The sequence below is a fragment of the Gallus gallus genome, chromosome 5 (genome assembly GCF_016699485.2).
Source record: "Gallus gallus isolate bGalGal1 chromosome 5, bGalGal1.mat.broiler.GRCg7b, whole genome shotgun sequence".
Classification (NCBI taxonomy): Eukaryota; Metazoa; Chordata; class Aves; order Galliformes; family Phasianidae; genus Gallus; species Gallus gallus.
This window is the reverse complement of record NC_052536.1, coordinates 29,041,555-29,067,570: the sequence shown is the minus strand read 5'-3', so window position 1 is coordinate 29,067,570 and position 26,016 is coordinate 29,041,555. Positions and strand designations below refer to the sequence as shown.

General features: G+C 36.7%; 1 protein-coding gene across 1 annotated transcript in view; it reads right to left on the bottom strand.

Moving 5' to 3' along the window:
* Positions 1–21,937, bottom strand: part of FSIP1 (fibrous sheath interacting protein 1) — a 65,286-nt gene extending 43,349 nt beyond the window's left edge. Inside the window, 10 exon segments of the mRNA XM_040701175.1 lie at positions 296–433; positions 5,933–6,097; positions 11,460–11,512; positions 11,515–11,566; positions 12,350–12,393; positions 14,401–14,499; positions 18,289–18,373; positions 19,207–19,379; positions 20,788–20,887; positions 21,879–21,937. Coding sequence (XP_040557109.1) covers positions 296–433; positions 5,933–6,097; positions 11,460–11,512; positions 11,515–11,566; positions 12,350–12,393; positions 14,401–14,499; positions 18,289–18,373; positions 19,207–19,379; positions 20,788–20,884 — 906 coding nt within the window. The 5' untranslated portion in view covers positions 20,885–20,887; positions 21,879–21,937.
* Positions 21,938–26,016: the final 4,079 nt, after the last annotated feature.

Here is a 26,016-nt window from a genome sequence, read left to right as displayed (position 1 = left end):
AGATGTATTTGTACATGTTTGTTTATAAACGGTATCTCCTCCTCCAGGTAAGAGGGCAGAGTAATTTTTTTCCACTCTGAAAGACACTATTAAACAGAAACAGGCATTACAAATGAAAAACAACTCCCAGATTAACCAAGTTTGACTTTTTGCATGTATATTTCTTCAGGAACTCTTTCAGGAATTTACAAAAGGTTTCAGAATTGGATTTTGTTGTAAAGGTGTAAGGTATGATAAACTCCAAAGTTTTCAAACTGGAAAAAAAAAAAAAAGACAAATAAAAAAGGAGACTTACAGAATTTCTCTCTAAAGATTTCAGCTGATGATCTATTTCTTTCAGACGGTTTTGTTGATCGCGATATTCTCTATTGTCTCGTAGAACCTTTTCACCTGGAACTACTTCTAGGCTTCTGTTTGCATAAACCAGAGACTCCTGATAAAAAGAAGAACAGGCAGAAATTAAATTTTTCTTGCTTCAAAGCATGAAGAACGTTCCTGTGATTTACATCAGCAAAACACGGAAATCGATAGAATAATGTACTAGTTTCAAATGTGGCAAACGCATAATTTTTATTACACATATTTTCAAATCCAATAGCTAAACGTTCGGCTGGATTTACTTCAGTAAAAAGCCTTCATCACATTCAAAGAGGAATTTCTTTGATGCTTAAATTCTATTCGAAACGTAAAAATGCATTGAAAACTAGAGGTTCAAAAGCTCACTTCCAGTCAGCGATACTGCGACCAGAATGTGGCCATTGCTGACAACTCTCAGAAGAGAGTGAAAGAATCAAAATTGAAACAACTGTAGGCCTTGTTTCCTGGACATCATGGTAAATTAAAAAAATCCTCTGAGTTCAAGTGCAAGTTAGATGTACAATTGTCATTACAGTCTTGGGTTACACATTCTCATATCCTACAGTAGTTTTGGATCAGATTTTGCAACTAATAGCAATGCTGAATACATTAAAAGTTCAGTGTAGTACTATTACATGCAAGAACAGAATGGAATTTAGATTATTAAGAATGACAACTGTTTGCCAAAAACAAATGGTAAAGTTACACTGTAGTTGGGGAAAGAAAGCAGGGCTTTCTGTTGCAAATCAAGGATCTTACATAAGAACCCAAGTAAGTTGAATAATAATAATAGTAATAATAATAATAATAATAATAACTTGTTAGTCAATTCAATCCAAAAGAACATAAGCAATCATTTACAAAAAACATACTTTTCATTCCCTTTTTTCTTTTTTTTTTTTCAGAAGCAGTTTAATAAATACATATGAGGGAAACAATTCAGATAGTGTGTCTAATTGGAAAGGAAAATCTGCTTTGCAATTTTTCAACTGCAATACTTAAAAAAAATTGTAAGTATCTGAAAACACTTTTTCTGAACATCAAAAAAAAAAATCTATGAGCTCTCAGATTTAAACTCCTGTGCCTGAAAATAAAATTAACATAGTGCAATCTTTGAATATTTATGTTGCAACCATAAATATTCAAACAACAGCTGGCTGTACCATAATCTCAGAATTTTCCTCTAACAGAAACAGAAATAAGTGGCAGCATCTGATAGTGACTAGAATATCTCTAATTGGAGCTTAAGTTTAATGTGGACCACCTGAAGCCAAAATTTGTTAACACTGAATGTTTATAAAGTTTGGCTTGTCTAAATACAGAGAGAGATTATTAATTAAACATGATGCCCAACTGCAAGAAAACTACATGACAGAACATAAAATAAAACAGGGGACTTATTTAAACTTGCATTAATTAATGTATGAAACAAGCATAGGATCTTTATAACCACAATATAAACACAAAATCAGCAAAGGAGCCCAAAACAAACACTCCATCTCCCTCTAGTACTACAGATTGCTTTTGTATGACTTTATTCTTCCAGGGATTTTAATATGAGTGAAATAATTATTGAAACTACTACTGGGGACAAAGGGAAGGACGGAAGCTAATAACTAGAGGAAAACATGAAGCTGGAAAGCCTTACACTATTTTTCTGAAGTTTCTTAATCTCTAAAGGTCAGAGTAAAAAAAAAAAATCTATAGAATGCAGCTGAAGAAAATACAGTACTAATAAAGCACACTTTTACCTGCAGTTTCGGGGAAGGGATGGGAAGGAAAGATGGAGATGACACAAATTGACAGTGTAAAATTAACTAAAAATTATTCCAAATTTTTGAGAAGAGAGTTTTGAGAACATTTTTACTGAATTTCATTCTGAAAATGCAGTTGTTACAGCATTTTCATCATTGAAAGTAAGCCTTTGTTAATAACAAATTATTTTTTACAGTGATCTTGATGAAGTCTAGCAAGAAAATTCATAAGGAACAGAGTATAAGAAAGGCTGTTTCCAACACTAGCCTATCTCCAGCAAGACCCTACAAGGAATACGTACACACGGGCGTAGAAACAGAGCAAATCTATAGTGACAATTTCTTTACGTTCTACCCCAAACTAAAACAACTGTAGTTCACGGACCTACTTCCATGACAATGACTGCACTTTGACACAGAGCAGTCTCCGAAATACCTTTGTTTTATAAATGTGTTCACTTGTGTTTTGAGCAGTGTATACTTTTGCATCCACAATGGCTTCTGGCAGAGTCATAGTTGTCAGAAAAACATTTCAGTTGTTTGAATCTGCCACTTTCTGGTTTCACTTGATTCTTCCAGTTCTTGCATTAGATAAGATGGTAAAGAACTGACAGTGTTTACTCTCTCTGACAAGTATGTTTTTGTATACTTCAATCACACTCCCTCTTATTCGTTTTTCCAAACTGAAGAATGTTGCTGTCTAAGTCAGTCCTTGTATAGAAGTCATTCCACACTTCTGAATGTTCTGGTAACCATATTTCTATTTCTCCTAATCTGGTTATGAGATCTGAGGGCCTCACAGAGCAATTGTCAAGCTCCATGGTGCACAACAGATTTGTACAGTAGCTCAGTGATTTTTTTTTTTTTCTGTTTCACCCTGTATTCTTTTCATAATTGTTCCTAATCAGCTCATATCTTACACTGCGGAGGGTTAAACCGCTGCTTCCGCAGAAGTAGTTCTTACAGTCTCTTATACTTCATCCCTGAATAGTAACTGATCAGAACTCACACCACATGAGCAAAGTTTATACAGCTTTTCTCCACTCACTCAATTTTTATCTTTTTTTCTGAAGATATCCGAATGAAAGGAAGTACTATACCATGAAAAATATTTTACTGTCAATGTTTCAAATGCTTCAAAAACTCTGTTTTTCTTCATTAGAGATTAAGATCTATAAACCTACTAAGATGATGTAGAAAATAAAAGTGTTATACATAGCAACTGCTAAAGCCATAGTGTAATGACCACAGTGTAAACAGAAATATCCAGTATTTTAAGTGGCTAAGTTTAGGCTTTGCATTTCCTTTTCTCCAAAATTCTCAAAATTAAAAGCAAAAGTAAAAAGCAACCTAATGAAATATAATGGTACCATGCAATCTTCTTGACTCATAAGACAGATTGACATGTTTACCTGCCTCTAAATATGCCTTGAAGAAGAGAGAGCTGTAAAAGTCATCTGTTTTGATGAAGAGGAGGCATGGAACTCAGGCTATAAAGCAGTTCATTAATGAAAATATCAGTGTGAGTTCAGAATCTTGCATTGTTTTGAGTAATTATTTAAACTGTTGACTACCTTTTGGTGTGCTAATTGAAAAACAGAATTATTTCTCTAACAAAAGGAAGCCAATCAGGTATGAAAGAACTCATCAAGATTGCAAAAACATGGAAGTAATTACCTTCATAAGGTAAGAATGATCAGATACTGTTTCTTTAATCATAGCCTCCATTTCATTTTATTTTCAGGTAGTTTTCCACTTACTCAAGTGGGTAACTGTATTCCTCATACTCGATCTTACACTTCATATTCTTTCATCCTAACACTTTCCTGTCTCTTCTAGGATTATATTCAATTTAATTTGTTCTTCCAAAAAACACTGAGTAAGACAAAAGTATCTTTTAAATTTTTAATTAAGTTGGCACCAAAACAGAGAAATGTTTCAGAGAGGAATTAAGTTCTGATGAGAAACATTTCCATGTTAAAGAAAACATTACTCATGGAAAAGCATTCTGAATCCAGCTGGTCTGATTGCACAAAAAGATGAATGTGTATGCTTCTCTCTAACAGCTCAGCTATGGTACTGTACAGTAATTAAATCCAGTTGTTAAAGATTTCAGAGTTGGAGAATATTTGCTATATCCTGCCAATGCATCTATAAGCAGCAGGAAGCTTCTCTCCCATTGAGCCAATGGTGATTAAGTGCTTGCTCTTTGCAAGTTTTATCTAATGAAATTCTTGGAAGAAAAGGATGTGCTTCTTTATGATATGTAACACTTGAGTTAATATCATTTCAATTATTTCTAAAATTCTAAACAACGCCATAAGCAGATGGTTACACATTAATATTTTTTTCCAACATTCCCCATCGCTAGTGCATTATATTCTACTCAACCACAGCAGATGAAAATTCCACCTCATGAAAATCAGAAGGAATTTCAGCATAGACTTATAGAAAAGTGATGGTTTCTTCTTCTTTTCCAAATGAGACTCTACACATGGAAAGGCACAAAATCATGACACTTATGGAATCAGACAACTGCAGACTGCTGTTTTAGATTTATGCAATTACTAACAGTCTAAATCCAGTTTTAAATACCTATCGCTTCCTATCAACTTCAACATATGTTTCTTCTGTTTAACTTTTTCTCAAATTTATAAAGTCATCTATAAATAGTTCTGTTCTTTGGTAACTTTCATTAAAATGACTCACATGTTGTAGTTTATCTGAACAACAACAGAAGAAGACAAACAGAATTCTGTTTCCCAGTTCTACAGTGTATATAAAAAAAAAAACTTCTGCAAAACAAAGTTGAAGGATAACTGCTTTTTATCAAGTACGGGTCATTTAAGAAATTAACTGCCTTGTTTTGGTTGTTAATTCTGATACTACTCAAAAGGGTAATGTACTCTTTTCAAGAAGGATATACATAAATGCAAGTTTCTATTCTAATGCATTCTTTTCAGGTAAGGACTCTGAGGCAATAACCATCATTCTGATTAAACGTTCCCTAACAAAGTACTCATTATCACAAGCAGTATCACCAATTTCAAGGTGGTGTCTCTTATCAGTAAGCACAGGATCCAGCAATCTTTGTCGAGTTCGGGTCCCTGAACCTGAAGCAACCACGTGGCTAACAACTAAATTTGCCTAACTGATTAACCACTAGAGGGAGTTGCTGTTTCATACATTAAATGCGAGGAGCAAAATGATCAGCTTCAAATTGTGACTCCTCTGGAACTTAGAGCAACATAAAATACTACTTCAGGTCAAATAAAGCCCAAATAAGGTCCACAAGTAAGTCAATACAAAACTGGCATTAAAATGCTAAGATTCTGTTTGTTCTGGCTCTGAAATGTACGTTTTAATAAAGTGAACAAGTTTTGTGCAAGTGAGTACAGTACAGGAGTTATGGTATTTTATGTAGTTATTTCCCCCATCATACAGCATGGACAACACTCCTAGGACACTGGAAAATTTGGTCTTCTGTGTGCAAAATTCAAACAAACATTTCTCAAGGCTGAGACTTCTAAGCTTCTTATTACTGTTGGAAAGGGAAAAAAAAAAAACAGAAATCCTTTAAAAAAAAAAAACCACACAGAACTTCAGACCATTTTCTACAGTCTTCAACATTGCTTATTGATAACTGTTTAATCTTTCAGTTCACTTGTGGAATCCTGAGATAAGAAGAAACCAAATTCTAATTCCCCAAAGTGAATTATCATGGATAACGTGCTACAGTGACCATTCTGCAGTTCGGAATATCTGAAATATCATTTTCTGCACATCAAATTTCTTGTTTAAGGCTCTGTTCTGTAATATACCTGATAAATTTGACTTGGAGGATTTGAGCAAGAGCTGGAAATTGCAGAAAAATCACCATTAGACAGGAGTATTTGAAGCTTCCTGTCTATCTCATTTAGGTGATGAAATTCCATCGGTTCAGGTGTGTACCCTTCTCCTGGTATTAGCCAGCCACATACATCCTCCTGTTGAAAGATACAGAAAATATTTAATCCCCATTCCCAAAGGAAATAGATGTTAAAAGCAGTTACACATCAAATCTATTTATTTTTCAAATAAACTCTATTAAAGAACAATATGCAAGTTCTCATCTATCTCATCATATAGCTGAACTCTGCCAGCATTCATGTACCAAGCACATTCTAAAGCAGATATTCTTCTAACAATTACAAGTATACATTTCTTTATTTTTAAACATAGCTAAGCAGCAACTGAAGTGGACTTAGAGATATATATAACCTAAACAGATTTCTGCAGTTAATACACTTTTAAAGGAGTAAGTCCAAAACCCATGTCTTCAATGGCTAGCCACTTAGAATCCCTGAAGAAAAAGTGCTTGCAGACAGATGCCTTGCCTCCATACCAGCCAGCCACAGAGTAATAAGACAGCTCCTCAAGCTCCCCACCCGTACTTCAAAGGTTATACAACTCTTTTGATCAAGTTGTCTTTACATACAACAGAAGCACTTTGGATAGCTAACCCCTTTAATGATGTACTTCACCATATAGCATCTTATCCAAGTTAGCTAAGCCTTCAAAGAAGTTTCATGCTATGCCATGCCATGCCTATCATAGCTTCCATCCATGGATACAGACTCCCCCCTTTCTGTGTGCTCTGCATCTGTTGAACATGGGAGTCCCAGCTCCCTCTTTAAGGAATGAGTTTACCACAGCCTAACCCACTCACAGATCTCGCTCTCCAGTGCTTTACACAAGCATCACTTTTTGATGCCAACAACATGAATATACATCTTGGAGGCCGTGTACCCCTTTGCAAGACAGTGCAAAGGACAGAAATTCAGAGGAAATTGTTTGACAGAGGTAGATCCATCAATCCTAAGACTGAAAACACACAAAAAGCATGCAATAATCTCATGTTTTCAGAGCTAATATTGAAGCAGAAAAGCACAGCTCTCATAAACTGCACTAAAACTGTCGGTAAACACCATTCTAAGACAATTCAGTTATGCCTTGTTTGCACAAAAAAATATTATTGTGGGAATAGGGTATTACAACTGAAGTTGTCCAAGGGACTGGACAGAGAATTGACCACACAGGAACAGTAAATATATTTATACATTAGAAGGACAAATGCAAGTCAACAGGTATAAAATGAGAAGTTCTCAACTTCACTGAAAACCAGATCTTGGCAAACTTCCCTGTCAGTTCTCACGTCAGAAAGAAATTCTGGTATCAATCACAGACAGACATCCTTTCTATACACAGCCACATATCCATTTTACATGCCCAATCACACCTGCACAGCAACACATGCTAAAAATCATTTAGAAGTCCAAACAAACATAATATACTGCTCTCTATTATCCTCAGGAGGAACTGGAAGCAATGGACTACTGTGCAAGCCAAAGAATGAAACATAATTGATAACTACAACAAAAAGCACAGCAAGTTCCTATCTGACAAGAAATGAAGAAGAAACACACAATCATGGAGTGATTGAAGTGAGAAAGGGCTTCTGGTTCCTTTTGGCCCAACCCCTGCTCAAGCAGCATCACTCAGAGCAGGGTGCCCACACCCATGTCCAAGCAACTTTTGGAGATGTCCAAGGACAAAACTTGACAGCCTATGGGCAGACTGTGCCAGTGGAAGAAAAATGCCTGAGAAATCTTAGAATTAAATTTGAAAAGGTTGATGCTATGGTAGAAACTGCCTGAAGTCAAATCTCAGACAAAAGACATGAAATGCAATGTGAGACTTGCATCCCCAAAGAACAAAATAAGACACCCGCGGGAAAATCTGAGTTCCTACAGGAACTGCTCTGAGATCAGTAACCACCACCCTTCTAGTGCCCCAGTATGCTACCACAGAAATGCTGGGAGAGGCAGAAAGCAGAGTTCTCTTTCTGATAGTGATTTACATAATTTCTCCCACTTGATAGCAGTAACACTTGACTAACCATACAAGTATGTGTTCTCATACTGCTGCATACTATGAATGAATTTGACCCACTTAACCCAAACAAATTAGCACATATTCATAGATACTGGTTATCCACTGCAACCTGGTACTCCTGTCTCACACCCAGGGAATTTGGTCTGCACAACCACTATTCATTGGGAATGACACTAGCAAATTACATCTCTGTCTGGACTCCAAAGAATCCTCAGTTAGGACCTCACAAGGACAGGGCAGGGAGATGGGGGAAGTAGAGAGCATACTGTTGTTTTCCTTTCTTCATCCTAATAGAAGAGGACCATCACCTTACTCCAAGACTTCAGCATCTGTCTTGAAAAGGATTCAGGTCCATTCTTCCTTTACAGCTTCCAGATTAGTCCTCTGACTATTTAGCAGCTGCATCCACACACAAGGAGGAAATATCAGCTCCAAACTACAATACCACTACTGTGAGGTCAGCCCTGGCCATCCTCATTACTCTAAATCATGCTGGCTACAAAAAAGAAAAAGAAAGCACACCCCAAACACCTGTCATAAATTACCTCCACTTTGTTCTTGTGAAACAAAATCAAACAAAAGTAGAATGAGGTGCTAAACTTGTGTCATGTTAACCATCCTCTAATCAGTGCAAACATGCCAGGCTGGATGTGGCTCTGGGCAGCCTGGTCTAGTGGTTGGCGACCCTGCACATAGCACGGGGTTGAAACTAGATGATCATTGTGGTCCTTTTCAACCCAGGCCATTCTATGATTCTATGATACGACTCTGCAGGAGACAGACATATGAACCCAGGTCCAATTTCATAGCTACTACTCAATGTCTATTTCTCATGCTCTCACACCCCTTCCTCACAGTATCTAGTAGCCACTTTACTCCAGAGTAAAAACAGGCTTAAACATTCTCTCTCATATTTTCGAGATGGTCAGTGATTTTAACATTCGTCTTGGAAAATATACTTCTGTCCTGTCACAGTTTCCAACATCTTAACTCAGAATAATGTTTCTGTAACAGCAGTAGGCGTTTAGTACTATGTAACATCTGAACAAATTATACCCTGCTGATTTAACAATTGTATTAGCATGAACATGCACTTCTAAAATACTTCAAATATCCATAAAACACTTTTATTTAACTAAGAAAGAAGTACTATTTGGATATTTGACTTATTTACTAATACAAGTCAAACTAAGTATCTATATCTGCATTACACCACACAGAAGAATTAATACAGCACGCCCAGCTCTGCATTGATTGACAAAATATTACTTTGGCTAATGCAGTTGTACCAGCTTTTAAAAGTCAGAATGAAGTAAAACGAAAGCAGCCATCAGTTGGACGGTAGTATTGCTGGGGCCAGCCTGGAGCAGTCTGAATTCTCATTAACTGATAAGTTTCTTGTGATCTTTGCTATAAAGCAGACACAAAGAAATGACTCAGACATAATATAATTCAGATGTGGCAGAAAAAGAATCTCTCTCTAAACTAGACAGGTTTCAAGTAGCTACGTATTATCCCTTCTTTATTCTATTTCAGCAGTAAATTTAGGAGCTATTTTCTTTAAAGTGATGATCTAGTGGGTGACTAGACTAACCACAAATTCCATTCCTGTTCTTGTCTGTTATATCAAGAACATATAGCAATAATGTGCTTTCTATAGTGACCTATTGAATAACTGATATAAGTAGTACAAGCTCTATAGATCCAAGTCCAAAGAAGAGTGATATGTCCCAGATATGAACTCTAGATAAATGTCATATTTTGTCTTGGTGCCTTAAGAATTGGTGCACAAGAAAGGACACACATTGCTTATCAGAATTTGCACTAACTATTTGGAACAAATACCTGTCTAATTTGTGACCAGCTTTACTTTAGAAAAAGAAAACTCAATAACCACCTATTGTGAGAGAAGACTTCTGTAATCAGTAACATAATACATTTATAAAAAAAAAAAAGTAAGCAAAAAAAGCAACCACTGTTCTTTAAGTCAGAAAGCTCTAATGTTTACTAGCAGAAGCCTATTTATAAGATTATCATTTCTTTAAATGTTAACATTAATCAATGAAAGATCAACTCCTTCAAAGAAGAACAGAAGGGATGGTATTGTTAAACACCAAACTTTCCAACATGAGGACAAAAACAACCAAACAAGAAACAAATCAAAAACCACCTTCTACCAATACTTTCTTCCTACTCAGAGGCTGGATGAAGTAGATTCAGCTAAAGATTTTGACCCTTACATGAGCTCACTCCCTTACCTCATGTTCTGAAACAATAATTTCTAAAAATGGATTTTAGCCATATTTTGGAAAGAGTAACGAAGAACAGCACCTCTTGGATGTCTCACGGCCTCATCAGAAATAACTTAGAGTAAAATATGGAAAGATAGAACAACAACAACAAAAAAATAATAATGAACTGCAAAATAATTTACCCCAAATCATTTCAGTAATACAAACAGAAGCTTATCCTAAGTTATTTGTTGCTCTCTCTACACAAAGTTCTATATCTTTCTTCATAGGGGCACTGATTCAGTGTACACTTACATATTGTGACAAAAATTCATAACATATTAAGTACTCAAAGTACACAAACTTTGAGTAATATACATTTAAAGGTAAAACAAATTTTAAAGGTCATATAATTTCTTTGAACAAAGCAAGTATTTTTCCAGCATTTTTCCTTATTTATAAAAATGCAGTTTCTTTAATATCAAATTTATATTGAGGATGATCATACTATGAAAATATTTCCCTTTAGCACGTTTAATACCATATATATTTCAAAAATAGCACCAGTTTTCAGCATGATTCATTTTTCAACAAAATTTTATCTTCCATGCTAGCAGCCTCATGAGAACTTCCGTAACATATGAAGGTCCCCAACAACTCTACCCACTGTGACATTTACATCAAAGGAGTAAGCAATAAAGACTGTCTACTAGTAATGAGGAGATCAAAAGACAATTTGATTTGCTCAGATTACTGGGGACCATTCTGTGGCCAGGCTCCTTGATGCAGTGATGACTAGGACAATCACACTTTATTTTTTTATCTAATACTAAGCACTCAGACTGAGATGCAGCAACTTGACACCTTACACACAATTATTATACATAAAAAACAGACCATATCTGTGTTCTGAGTGTGTTTCAATGGCTCCTTCCACCGCGCTTCTAACTTTTCCTGAAAGATCTGTTGCTTACTTCAGGTCTGAGAACTTCCAAGTAGCAGAAAGTAAACAAAGAGTAAAAAAGACAATTCCAATTTGCAGGCAATTCAAATGGTTTATTCAGCTCAGCTCTCGTATCCTTGTTGGTTACTAAGCAATAAGACTAAAACAAAAATCAAATTTAGATTTACAGTAAAAATAAGCCAATATACAGCCAGAAAGTATAAATTTCAGTCGTCATACCTCAAGATCTTGCAATGTACTTCCATCTTCTGTATCTTTCAACAGTTCAATTACCTTTTCCTTTCTCCTTCAAGCATAGGTACCTGTTTTCCAGAATCCTTCGCTAGCTGAAATGTTTACATATAAAAAGAAAAGAAAAAAAAAACAACACAAATAATAAAACCTTTAGAACTCCAATAACTCACACAATGTTTTTAAATCTATGGAATTAACATCTGATTTTTTTAAATCATAATACATATTATCTCTCTGACAGATAATAGAAATATAATCTTGTATCAGTCTTTGACACAGACATGGGCAGGAGGTAGTTCTAGTTGAAAAAAAAAGTCTATAGATACTTATCTTCAGGGAAAAGAAAGTTTGAAAGTCAAAGCATCTATTTTCTGACAGAAGTCAGTCTTCTGTAAGTTAGAAGTACCATGCATGCTGTACATAAACAACCTGCATATCTATTCCTCATCTACACATAAGGACAGCTTCCTGTAACTTAATAGTAAATATATTTAAAGAAAGGAGTTCTTAGGAAATAACTACTCTCAAAAGAAGCTATGCCAGGCACAAACAGAACAATTCAGTTTCCATTACTCTACAGTAAATACATAAAAGCAGTATTAGGGCCTGCTGTGAGAACATGAGCATAGAGTATGAGAACTATCTCATAGAGTTTTCTGCCATAAGCAACATTTTTATTAGTAATGGTATTTCATTTACTTCTAATTTGCTTTAATACTCCCGATAAAGTAATCCAATTGTCACCAGAAGTGTTTATATACTACTTTCTCATTAACATCTAATGAAATATTATTGATTATTCTTTTAAAGCTTACCTCTACATCTTTTTAATGAAACGCTGGCTGTTTTTACTTTTATTCTGTGTTGTTTTTTTCTGCTTGATTCAGGAATTTGTTTGTTTCTATTTCACTTGGATAATCTGAAGGTGGAGGAAAAAAACTGCTAAGCACTGATTGTTCCTTTTCTCATTCAATCAGAGCTACAATAACATTAATTTCATTTACATTTTTAACCAGTTCGTAAAGTCAACAGACCTAAAATTTGATATGCTGTTTTCATAATCTACATAACCTATATAGCTATATGTAAAAGAGATGACAATCATCAACGACGAGTCTAGTTCTCATTTTTAGGCTTTTATTATCTGAGACCGTCGTACAACAGTGGGAAGGCTCAAATATACTTTAGGATTTCTAACCTCAAAAATGTTAAACATGGCGGTTTTAAACACCCTGGCATTCCTTCGAACCCTATCCTTGTTTCAGTTTTATCATCAGTACAAAAACAGACAGTAACTTTTGGGAAACCACAGAACTATCTGGAGTCATAACAGTTACATTTTTTCAAATAGAACAGCTGAAGAACAGATGATATATTTGATATTATGACAACACACAGCTTATAAAAAACTGTTTAAAAATAAAACCATGGAATTGTACAGCTATTAAACAAACAGCCACATGCTGTATTTGTAACAATTAAAACTAATGATGTTCTGACAACTTCTCATGTAGCTTTTTCTTTTCAACAATGGATTTCTATCTATCATTCAATTGGAGCACATATTATGTTATTCAGCAACTTGTACTAATTCTAAGGCAGCAATTCTTTTACAACCACCAAATATTTATCACATTAAATAACAAGACTAAGCAATACCATCAAATCTCTTAGTCTCAAAAACTACTTGAGAAGTATGCACAGTACTTCGCTGGAAAGCAGAGGAATGAAAAATGGAGTGGACTATTTCATCAACAAAAATAACCTCAATTTAGCATGCTGGATTATAAAAGATAAGCCATCATCAGATTCTAGCAGCTTACTCTTTACACTTGACATAAGGAATAATTCTGCAGACTGAGCAGACTGCAAACTCTCAAAGATATAAAAACGAATTCACTACGAACAAATCATAGTAATAAATAATCAAGTAAACTCGAAAGGACTGAGGTATGTGATGTGATCAAGAAAATCCTGATACAGTTCAAATGCACAATTGTTTACTGAAGGCAACCCAAAATATCTTTAATGTTACCAGATAAGACCTTAAATCTATCAAGAAATTGGATCATATTAGAGCAGGAAAATTTAAAATGTAGTCAAATTCTATAAGCATCCACACTTGACAGATTCTGCTGCCAACAACAGTTCAACCTAGAGGAACATCTGTTTATTGCACATTTGTCATCTTTGTCACCAGTAAGATATGTCCCTTCTGTTTACATGTAAATGGTAGATGACAAAGAAATAAACAAAGCTGATAGCAATGGCAGCTGAACACCATTCTTCTTATGCCAACACAGGTGAGAAGTTACTCAACCATGCACGTTTCATTTCAAGTAGGGAAAGAACAAAGACACAAAAGCACAAATCTATTTATTTTGAATATTGGTCACCGTAACCACTAGCAGTTGATACCTCTGAACAGTTCATGAAACAAGTAATAGCTAAATAATGAGCACAAATGTTTGGCCATTACCAGAAAGCACTTACTACAAAAAAGTTACAGAACAGCTGCAAATGTATACAGAAACAATTTTAGATGATTTCTTGAATGTAAGTTAACGAATGAACAATCACAGCAGTTTAGATATAACAACAAAGACCAATTTATACAAATTTTCATTAAAAAAATGATACATTTTACAATGAACGTTGTACATCTATCAATTCACAGTAAATATATATATATATTAACTTGAAAAGTAATTTTTTTCTTTTTACCATATTGAATAAAATGAGTAACTCCATAAGTCCCAACAAAAGTTCTTCCATTTTGTCATTTGCCCAAAAAAAAAAAAAAAAAAAAAGGAATTATTGCCATTCTGCTCAACAGCTTAAAGTCCAATTTCTGATTTTCTGCTCAGCTACAAAAGCCAAGTCTTCATTAACCACCCATGTTGTTTTGCCAGATAATAAAGCTTACCCTTATTATGCTGGGCTTTATGGAGGGCATAATCTTCTGGACTAATTTGGGTGTGAAATAGCAAAGCATGTGTTTCGTCCTGTTTAACATGTGAGGGATCTGCAAAGAAATGTTTCAGTAAAATTCAATTAAAGAAGACCTAGTTTCATACATATCGTGCTATAAAATCTCCTACATGATAGTTAAAAATGTACTTGGATAAATTATATCATCACCACGTTTTTCAAGAAATAAAAAGGAAAAAAGGGGTAGTGTCTCATGAAATAATAACATAATAGAATAATAAAATAGAATGTTTCATATGTCTTGAGTTTTTAGCAACTGAGGAATATACATACAGACGTACATTCATGAAATTACATAATAGAAAATACAACCCGAGGCCGTGATTATTTCAAAACCTCCACAGACACCATGTGGTTAGTCACAAAGAGATCCAGATTTTCACAGCTGGTGTCTGCCTCTACATGAATTATTTGTCTTCCAAGTGGTTTAGGTCAGGGGGTATAGTCTAGGAGTGTTTAAATATATCTTAGGCATGCAAGATTTGTTTCAGTTACTCAAGAAAAAAAAAAGTCATGGTACAAACATATATCAACTGGAAGCCTAAGTTAAAATAGTTAAACTACAGACTAAGCTTAGCACTTAAGAGAAAGACTCATATTGAAAATAACCATAAATATAACATATGACAAATATGTTTCTCACAATGGAAAAAGAAAACAGACAATAACCTGTAATAATGAAGTTTAATGAACTTTTGTTACACATAGCATAAGGAATGAATGTAAGGCCAATTAATTAATTCCTGATTTACATTTCTGTCATGAGCGTGTCAAGCTCATGCGTCATAAGCAGTCTGGGACTCATTAGTTATTATTGATGTGATACCCTAAAACTTGTGTTTGACTTCAAAGCCACATGAAAAGCTGTAAACAAATAGCTCCTCTATATAACTTATCTAATATAGCTCTTTGACAAGTTGCAGCTCTAAAAGCAAATATATATGAGTTGTATTCCATTTCAGTATCAACCAGGGTAACTGTCAGGGTTGGCAGTAATTGTACGACATTTAAATAAATAAAGCCTGAAAAGTAAAGCACGGACATGTTACAGAAAACTAAAGAGAAAGATCAAGCTGGAGGAAAAATACAAATCCAAACTTAGCAGAGCTTTGCAATTATGGTAGACCAGACACACAGAACACGCAGGATTATCACATCATGGAGTTACCTTTGAATAAGAGGAATTGAAGCATTTAATGGTGGGAGATCGTTCTAGCTTGTCTGCTGTTTTTTGCTATATCTGATACATCTTCTGGAGACTTTTAAAATATCATCCTTAAATTCCGTGTTTTTCCCTTAATACCCAAAATTTAGTATAGAAATGTTGTCCTGTATTGTAGTTTGTTTCGACATGTTTTGACCACACATTACTACTGCTATTATATACACACTTGCACAGATATTAACACAGCCCAGATTATTGCTCAGCAATATCCATCCAGTTCCTCTAATTCTTGTTTTCTGCCCAACTGAAAAAAGAAGGATACACAACAATTCTGTATCCTTTCAACCATTTTAGACCAGAAAACCCTTATCTACCATGGTACAGCGATGAAAGTCAGGACAAAAAAGTGTGGACAACTGACATAACTCTGCACCAAGAGAAGTTCTCAAATAGCAATTTTTTTGAAAACTGCTCTTAGGTAGTTTTTGGCAAACACGAATGAACTGGTTTTGTTCCTCCCACCCCCACTAAAGACATGCTGTGCAGGATGCCTACGGTTCATTCCAGCGCCTTCCCAGTAAAAGTCTAGGCACAGAAATAAAACGGAAGACATTCTAATAGCCAAAGTTTTTTGTTTGTGTTTTATGTCCACTGGGCATTCCTGAAGAAACTAATGATAATTCAGAAACATGTTTAGACTAGTTTTTTGCAGTAGAATTTCAACAGAATCATGCTCTTTTGACTCAGTAAAATTTCTAAGCGGCATTTAACTTTTCCTTCTCTATTCTGTCTAAACTTTTACATAGGATTCTCTAATTTTAATGTCTTTTTTGTTATGCATCATATTCCACCAATTCTCTGTATCATTAATCATTCGTTTACGTTTTCCTGAGTGGAAGAACTCAATCCTTAGTCATTTGTCTACCTTCAATGCTGTCACAGAATTTTGTTTATGTTTTAATTCTTACTTAAGATGGAAATGATTGCATTTGTCTATCTGCTTATTTTTAAGATAACAGACTAAAATGCAAACACTGACTCTTATCAGAGTGCCCATTTCCACTTGGAGTATTTGGTCTTCACATCACTATGAAACACACAAAAATTATCTGACATCCTTTTCTTTCCTTCCTGAAAATAGTTTGCAGCATGTCCATGTAGTTTCAAATTTTAAAACAGCCATCTATCCTGAACATTCTTTCCCAGAATTTTCAAGAGAGAAGAAAAATAAAGCAGACTAAGATAACTGATTGTATGGCTCATATTTTGTCTTTAAAATCATGTCTTATATTATTTGATGATCTTTTTTAGTCACATTCTCTGTCATGCTCAGAAAGTTAAGCTCCAAAACTAATTTAAATGAGTCATACTCCTTTTTCTACTTTTTGAACTATATTCCCAAGAACCATGGCTGCACGCACCTTCCTATGTTATTTTAAAATACATACAAGGGATACTCCTAATGTCTCCTAATTTTATTAAGTTGGTCCACATAGTCAAAGGCAGATTGGTGGTATGGCAGTAGAAGTTCAGCCTTCCCACCAATATTCTGCTTGATTTTGTTGCCATGCAACAGATGGCAGCAGAGGGGCTAATGGCATCTGACACTGAAGTGCATATGAAGAAAACGGGTGAGTTGATTCCCTCTGTGCAGAAAAAACTTCACCCACTGATATTCATTGACACTTGCTACATGCTTGTGGAGACCAAACAGGGAATGTGATCACAATAAGGCAGTGGGTGGACCTTTCAGCAGTGGCAGCAGCAACATGAAAGACAAGTAACGTTCCATATACAACCATACAGATTTTTACAATCACAGCATGCAGGCTCTTGCTTATTGCTTGTGAAAATGCAAAGCAAATGGTGGAGACTATGTTAATAAATAGTGTTTTGTAGCTGAGAGTTTGGTCTATCTGTGTTATTCTGCTCCTTGTATCTTGTAGTTTCCACGGAAATAAATAGGAGAAATAAATATATTAATTAAAAAAGATAAATATAAATAGGAGAAATAATAAGAAATAAGCATTAGTTTTGGAGTGACTTACATAGTATCATCATTGGGTCCCATACTTTTGTTTCTTTTCATAACATTTCTGAAAAGGCACAGGCTTTCCATACCTCTAGTACTGGCAAATCATCAGAACCTTACTATAGCATTTCCACTGCTCCCTTCTCATCATCTCTCCCACTGAAAGTTTTCTCCAAACACGTGTGGCAGGTCCCACATCCTTAGAACTTCTAAGCAAGTTAACCATTAACCACGTCCTGCAACATAACATCTAAATGTTCTCTTCAACACCTCCAGGGTCGGTGACACCACCACCTCCCTGGGCAGGGACATACCTACTGCCCAGACATTCCAAAACGGTAAAGACATGCAAGTTTTTCAACAGGTTTCCACTCTGTGTTTTCCTTATAACTACTTCCATTATTTTAATGTACCAGTGTTCTCAGTCATACATCCTTGGCTACCAACTTGAAAAGCACCACAGCTTTACTTATTCTGGACTTCTACCTTTCCAGCCCCTTGATATACTTACAAATTATTTTATTCTAAAAGTTTGAAACTTCTTTTTTTAATTGTATCCAACAAAAATCTGAACATTAATCAGAACAAGAATAATTAGCTCAGGGTATTTAATATTTTCTACCTACCAGTTGCATCCTGCCACGATGAGATCAAAGTTAAGAAGAGTTTTGTGTTTTCTATCTCCTCGTGGATTCCCATGGTACTGACAGACTATTTAAAAGAAATAAAGCATAAATGTAAAAGATACTAGCACATATATACTTTAAAGTTGCAGCAAAATATTCTGCTTATCGGGTCTAACAAATTTTAGAATCCATAAAAATTTTCTTCTTAGGTTTTAACATCTACTTTCTGCTTTGTTTTATTATGAGGCTATACGAACATCTCCTGAAGTTATGACAAAGCATCGTGAAATTTCAAGGCCTCTGTTCTGCATTGTCTATTTCATGAAGACACATTCCACAAAGTAAAGAACTTCCATAATGGATATTACACTTGCATCATGAAAAATATACAATATTTTAACTTCTGAGGAAATACTAAATGTCATGTTTTAAAGTTTAAATGGACAGTTAATTGCTAGAGGCTATGATATGCAATATACATATAATGTAAAGGAATTTGTGTGCTGTGGTGTTCTCATGTCTTCTTCAAGGAAGCATCTCTAGCGGCTCTAATAAGAGAAAGTACTAAATAGCAGATCGCCTAAGAACTAGAACACAGTAAAGGATCTTAGCTCTGCATTCATGCCATGTCATAACCTGCAAGCAACAAGCTCAAGCCTAAGATGTCGGCATGGTTTACAAGTACAAAGACATCTTGCGTACTTGACAACTGACCTTACCAATTTTTAAGGATCATATCCCCGTTTCAATATAGCCATATATATAATAAAATATATCCAAAGTTACCTTTTAAGATCCATTTATTCACCTTAACAAATCAATCATTATTTCATAAACAACATGTCTGTGAAATGTAGTAATTATCTAAGACAGTAGTCCAAAGTATATTATTTTCAAATATAGCAGTATTATTCTAACCTTAAGTCTTTCCCAGAGCTTTGCTCTCATTTCCTTGCCTTGTTTTTTAACTGCTCTCTCTTTAACATGTCTTTTTGCCAGAATTGTGTCAAGCTTATGCATTTTCTTTATAGCTGCTTGAATCTGAGGATCTCCTTCTGTCTCTTCAGAATCCAATAACTTGGAAGAGTTTGCTGTAGATTAGATTTTAAACTGTTAGTTTGATATACTTCACTTAATACAAACAAAAAACCACAGTACACAAGTAGCTTGATAACAACTGTAGATGAAAGCATAATTATTCTTAAGCATGTGAATTTCATATTCATTTCTGACCCATACGTAGCAGGGAAAAACAAAGTCTTCATAACAGATTACTGAATCAAACTCTTTAGCTGTAGCAGCCAGATACGAGGTGAAGGAAGAACACCCCATTTTGGGCAACTAGTTAAGCTTCACAGAAGGGTGACAGTATGCCTACAGTATCAGCAATAGTGGCAGACAAAATAAGATTACAACTCAACAAGTTTTTCTTTCGTGCCATCTACTAAAATACGTGTTGAAAGTCCTTCATTAAAGTAAATAATTATGGGGTTGAGAGAGACTCAGTAATACCTCCTCTTCTAAACGTTATAGAAGTTTTAATCTCAACTTACATCTAAAATAAAGCAGAATCTGTTACTGGTTCTAGACAAATATTTCTTTGACAAAAAAAATGGTGAAACATTATAGAAACTATCATTAATGAATCAAAATGCATTTTTGTTTAGTCACTTTTTTTTCTTACATATGCAGATTTCTATTTTCTGTTCATTTTTAGCCTTTCCGCCGCTTCCTACAGCATCCTTGCACGCATCTCTCTTTTCTGGTAGAAAAGCTTCTGTAGAAAAGGACACATTTGCAGCACTGCTCCAGTCCCACAGACTTTCAAATTTTGGAGTCCTGCATTTATTTTTTCATTTTCTAATGTTTATAGGTCAAAAGCTTTACACACCATTTGATCCCAGCATTACAGATAATGCGTTCACTGTAATGCGTTAGTCTACTTTGTGCTACAAAAAGATGAGTGAGAATGGAAAAAGATGAGTGAGGTAACAAGGAGAGAGCTATGCAGAGCAACTAACCTCCCAGGGAGGTGCCTAAGAGAAAAGGTAACTAATCAATTATTAATTACTTACTTATTTAAGTAAATTAAATAAGTAAATTAAAGTAATATTTATTAATACTTATTTACTTATCTAATTAATCACTTATTTCAATCAGACAGAACGCGGCAGATGGATTTGGATCTAACTACAAAAGTGAAGGTTTGAAGCTGAATTCTACACAATTTCTGTTCTGAAGCAATGACCATTACATGAGATGACCAACACTTGCTGCACTAGATAATAGAGCCACCACTGATTCTACCCACCTCATTAGACTACGAAGTCTACTAGAACACAAACACTACCACATAACCAAAGTAAATAACCTTTAAACAAATAATTTATCTATAACCTCTTGAATGCAACAATGCATAAATATTTTCAAAGAATGCTCACAAGAAAATTAACATAAAAGAACTTTACTGCACCATACACTTCATAAAGCAGAAAATACCTTCTTTTGCATTTCTTGTTTTTTCCTTGGGAAGGTTCACAAGATACTGAAGTCTGTGCTTCAGTGTTATCATCTCCAGAATCTGAATTAGAGACATATCCTGAAAAACACAGGAGAAAGCCTTTCACAACTAGATATAGATGTGAAAGATGCTTCTGAAGATAGTGTTTGAAACCTTAACAACTAAGGAACAAATATTTTGTCAGTTTGGGATCGCCACTGAGATCCTATGGTGAACCACTCTCTTTAGAAAAAAAAGAAAAAAACAAGGTAACTACTACTACACTTAAGCTCACGTTAAACCCAGGAGCAGGAAGCACAGAATTTCTTTAGACACCAGTTTATGTACGAAGTCAAAGAATTTCAGTACCCTCTTCATTCTTTGCTTCATATTGTAGCTTTCACTTCTCTGCTTTTAAATAATCTGAAGCTCTGAAAAGCTGATTTTAGTAGCATTTACATAATGCCGAAAGAACTCTGTCCAAAGCACTTCTACAAGTGCTTTTATTAAAATATTGTATATCTGTGTTTTAAGTATATTTTAGTACTTATGTTTTTCAGTTGTTAAATGCTGAAACTCTCAAAAAAAAAAACCCAATTTCTTTTTGATTGATGGATCATTATTAGAAAATAAAGTTTCTCACAATTTAACATTATCTTTGAAAAGTTGGGTAAAAACACTTTTATTGAAAATACTTTCTATCGTGGTTTCATGGAACAAGTGCAGATGGTTTCTCCTGATTTTTTAGGCCACTAGCCAGGTGCAGGTCACAGCTTAGATGCCACAAGGCATATGCTGTGCTATCACGAGCTATTACCCACTGTATTTCAAAGACGGGACTCAAAAATAAGAGAGGCATGCATGTCAACACATCACAACTCTTTCTCTTCTGGAATTTCTCATTTGCATGCATTGCTCTCCAGCAACAGAATTTTACGCAAACCATAAGAATATGGTACTTGGTCTAGTCACATCACAAGGAAATGTTAGGCTTTCCCACACAGACAACTCACTGGGATCCAGCACACACTCCTGAAAAAAGGTCACTCTCTCTACTTTCCTTGATATCAGAGTTCTGCCCGCCCATCACCTCTGTTTTCTTCTGGACCGCAGCCTCTTCTAAGCTTCTTCGATGATAAACACACCCAAACTGACAGGTGAATCAACCTACAAATAGAAATCAATCACTACCATTTAAACAGAATCTTGAGGGGAAGAGGGAGATAATCACACGATCAATACATATCACTTACAACAGCCTAATAATGCTTCTACACAAGACTGCACAAAGTAGTTCTTAAATAAATGAAAAATTCAGATCAGAGCTCTGCTTCTTAGATATCACACTAGTGAATTTGTTTTTCTCAGGCTCAACATCTTACAGACTCTTGGACTAGGAAGGAACTCTGAAGATGCATGCTACTTCTGGGCTACAGGAGAGTACAGGCCAACCAGTCTGTATGTACAACAGCCTCACTCATTTCCCAGTGCTGTGGGCACTCTGCACCAGGCAGCATCTCTGCCTCTTGCTCATACTATTGAGTTTTTTCTGCTCTTGAAAGGCTGATATGCTTGCATCTAATTCATCAGGCTCAAGAGATGGAATCAATTTGCATGCAGTTGGTTAGGAATGCTTAGGTTAAGACTTGGACTCAAAGTTGTCTGACGGTATCCTTAAATCTGATTGTGAACCTACAAAAAAAATATATTTTAATGCACTTATGAAGCCATCTAGGCATAACACCTAGAGCAGTGTGATGAACAGAAGTACAACACTATGGGACAAACCTAAGTAAATCAACCTAAATCTCAAATTCTCAAGTCTCTGTCCCTACATCTTAAAACCTGTATCACATAAACCTATTCCCAAAATTAAGTTAATCCCAGTTACCAATTTTCTCAGAGGATGGACAAACATCTTACTTCTTATGGAATTTATTACATTCCAGGAGCCGATCTACAATTCTTGGAAAATTATGATTAAAAAAAGAAAACAAACAAACAAAAAAACCGTCAATAATTTCTAGTATCTGATTAAGTATATGGAATCATAGAATCACCAAGGTTGGAAAGGACCTCTAGGATCATCCATTCCAACCATCCACTACCACCAATATATCTCCCCCTAAAACCATGTCCCTCAGTACAACATCTAAATGTTTCTTGGACACCTCCAGGGTCGTCACTCCAAACATTCCCTGAGCAGCCCTTTCCAGTGCCTGACCACTCTTTTGGGTAATAAGTCTTTCCTAATATTCAACCATAATCTCCCCTGGTGCAACTTGAGCATACAGTGGAATACAATCCAATTCTCCAGACCGCAGTGTTGAACAGACCTTTCTGCAGCCATCTCAATGACTTAGAAAAACAGCATGAAAGATCACTCTGCGCACACAGAAGGAGCAGCCCACACTCACAGCGTTGCACATTGCCCTTTGCACCACCACAGACCCCAGAACTCTCCACAAAGCTAGGAGAGCAGAATTTCATTTCTTCAGTGTTCTAACGAGAAAAAATGAAGCAGCTGAAAGTAACAAGAATTACCTTTGGCAACAGGGTTCGGGTGCCAGTAACTCCACAGAGACACTTAAATGCCTGCTGAGCTGGGTAAGCTCTTGAGCTAGATGCAGGCTGTAAAATTTTTATCCAGGCTCCCCTTTGCCATATCCCATTGGGACCGTGAAACCCGAAGGGAAAAAACAACAAACAAACAAACAAAACAAACCCACCACCTTCCAAGCTCGCAGTCTGTTAGTAAAACAAGAACTCAAGCGCACTTCAGGTGTAGCTTAAACCAGATTTCAAACAGATCAATGCTGAGAGATCTTCCTGCGCTCCACCTTAGGCCCGGCTCGCTGTTCAAACACACAGCTTTTACACAAGTACAAACACACAGCAGCAGGGCATTCAAAGCATGCAGCGGTGCTTTACTGACCAAAAAAAAAACCCCGTCAATCACACACATCTCGAAGGGGGACCCTCACGGTAGCACTTTCCCGTGCTGCTTCACCACAGCAGCCCCGGGCGCCGCCTGCAGCACCGCGCGCTGAGCGGCCGTTAGCGCGCGTGCTCCCGGCGGGGCGTGAGGCCGCCGGCGTTACCCGGGCCGCCGCCGCCGTTGCCATCGGCGACGGCCCGCAGACATCACGGTCGCGAGAGCTGCAGGCGGACGGCTTAGAGTCGGGCGGATCCGCCGACGACTGACCGGAGGGCCGCGGCGCCGCCTTCGTTGTCCCGCCGGAGCTCGTCCTCCTCCGGCGCCGTTGCCGAGTCGAGGGCGGCGCGGCCGCCTGCAGCGCGTGCTGCCAGAGAGGGGGGGAGGCGCCCGCGGCGCGCGGCTTCAGCCTCGCCTCGTCAAAGTGCGGGTGCGAAGCGGCGTGGTGCTGCGCTCCCGGAGCTGGCCGGCTCTGGGTGCTGCCGCGCGTGCCGCCACCTGTGTTCCTAACATCCCAAAAGCAGCTGTGCTGTTTCCCATTTCACTACAAGAACAGCTTGGAATCTCAGAGAAAACAAAAGAAAAAAAAAAAAAAAGAAGGAAGGAAAAGTATATATAAAAAAAGCCAATGTACAGCGCCTTTAAATAACACAGCCATGCTGCGAGTTGTTTGTTTTCTTCTGCAGCGTGTCCCACCTGCATGCACGGTGTTGTGGTTGACGCTGAAACGCGCAGCAGTGAATGACAGGCTTTAAATACACTCATTAGAACATTAAAAGTAACGCTGCGATCACTGTTATTGTATATCATGACTGTTACCGTTAGTAAGGAAGTATAACTGGTGAGAGTGCCATTCCCCAACCTTGGAATCCCACCCAACCTTTTGGTTTTCTACATTCAAATAGGAGGCGAGGGATTAATGGCAGTGCTGAGAGCTACCAACACCCCTGCACCCCTACCAGCCCTTCAGAGCAACTTCAGCTCTGTGATATGTTATAATCAAGTTTGCAGAGGGAGCTAAACGCTTACAAGAAATGGTTTGAAGGAACCATCTGCATTGCGTGTGAGGGAAGACGCGACCTGCAAAATTCTGCCAAGTAACTCCGAATGACTTCAGGCACGCATTTGCTCTTTGCAGTACTTTGTGTTGATCCCCATAGCACACAGCATCTACTGTCATGTTACCGTTAACCATCATTCTAATACAGTGTTGTTTTCTTTTTCTTTCTGGTATTTAGTGCAGTAATGGTAAATTAGGGTTTACTGTTAATCCTAAGGAACAGAAAAGATTGCAACGAACTACGCATGTTTTTTAGCCTATGAGTTTTTTAGCATATAGTAGTTACTGAGCTTCACATATATACACACAGACACACCTCACATATACATATTATACCTCACCCTTTCTCTTTGCTCAAAGGATTGTATTTTGTTCATGTATTTTGTTTAGAGACCTTCTCTCTCTCCGTGTGGTTTCTGTCTGTGGAGAACACCTGGGAAGAAGGGAATGCTGTACGTACAAGTACAAAGCGGCGAGGGACAGCATCTCAGGCGCTCAGAAACCTCTAGCAACTCACAAGATCTTTGCATCCCTCCATCTTCTGTATTCTGAGAACTTTGGCTGAAATTCCCGAACTTCTTACCTACTCAGGGTGCTCAGGGAAAAAAAAATATAAGTATTTCTTATGACTGTTGAAATTGGCAGGAATAGTGCACCCCAGGGATAAGACCTGTGAGCAGCCCAACGCATCAGACCCTCTGAGCACCAACACCGCTGTTTCCTGCAATGCATCCCATGGCAGTGCGATGAGCTCAGCCGGGCAGCAGCGTGAGATTGGTACCATGAGAGCCTTCGGTCCTCTCTTGTTAGAGATGAATTTTTTGTAAGCATCATCAAATATTAAAGAACCTCAAATACTATTACAGGTTGCAGGTGTATTCATAATGAACTAGTGAAACAGAGAAAGGTACGTAATTTTCATTTTCACCTTTCTGGGAACATGTCAGTTTTGTCCTATGATAGAGACTTACTTATGAAGATGATTGGGAATCAAGAGAGGAAGGAGAGGGGACAGGCTGATCAGAGAAAACTGTTTAGAAAGAGGCACAAGAAAAGCACTCGCAAAATGTGCTTTTTAATCCTAAAAGATAGGCTACAGCATCATGAAAACACGTTTCGACAAGCTGTCTCGATACACAGAACACAGTCACCTATAGTAACAGAATTCGTTTATCCTTTTCTCCCTAATCCAGTCAAGGAGAAAATGCACAAATGAGGGGGAAATGCAGGAAA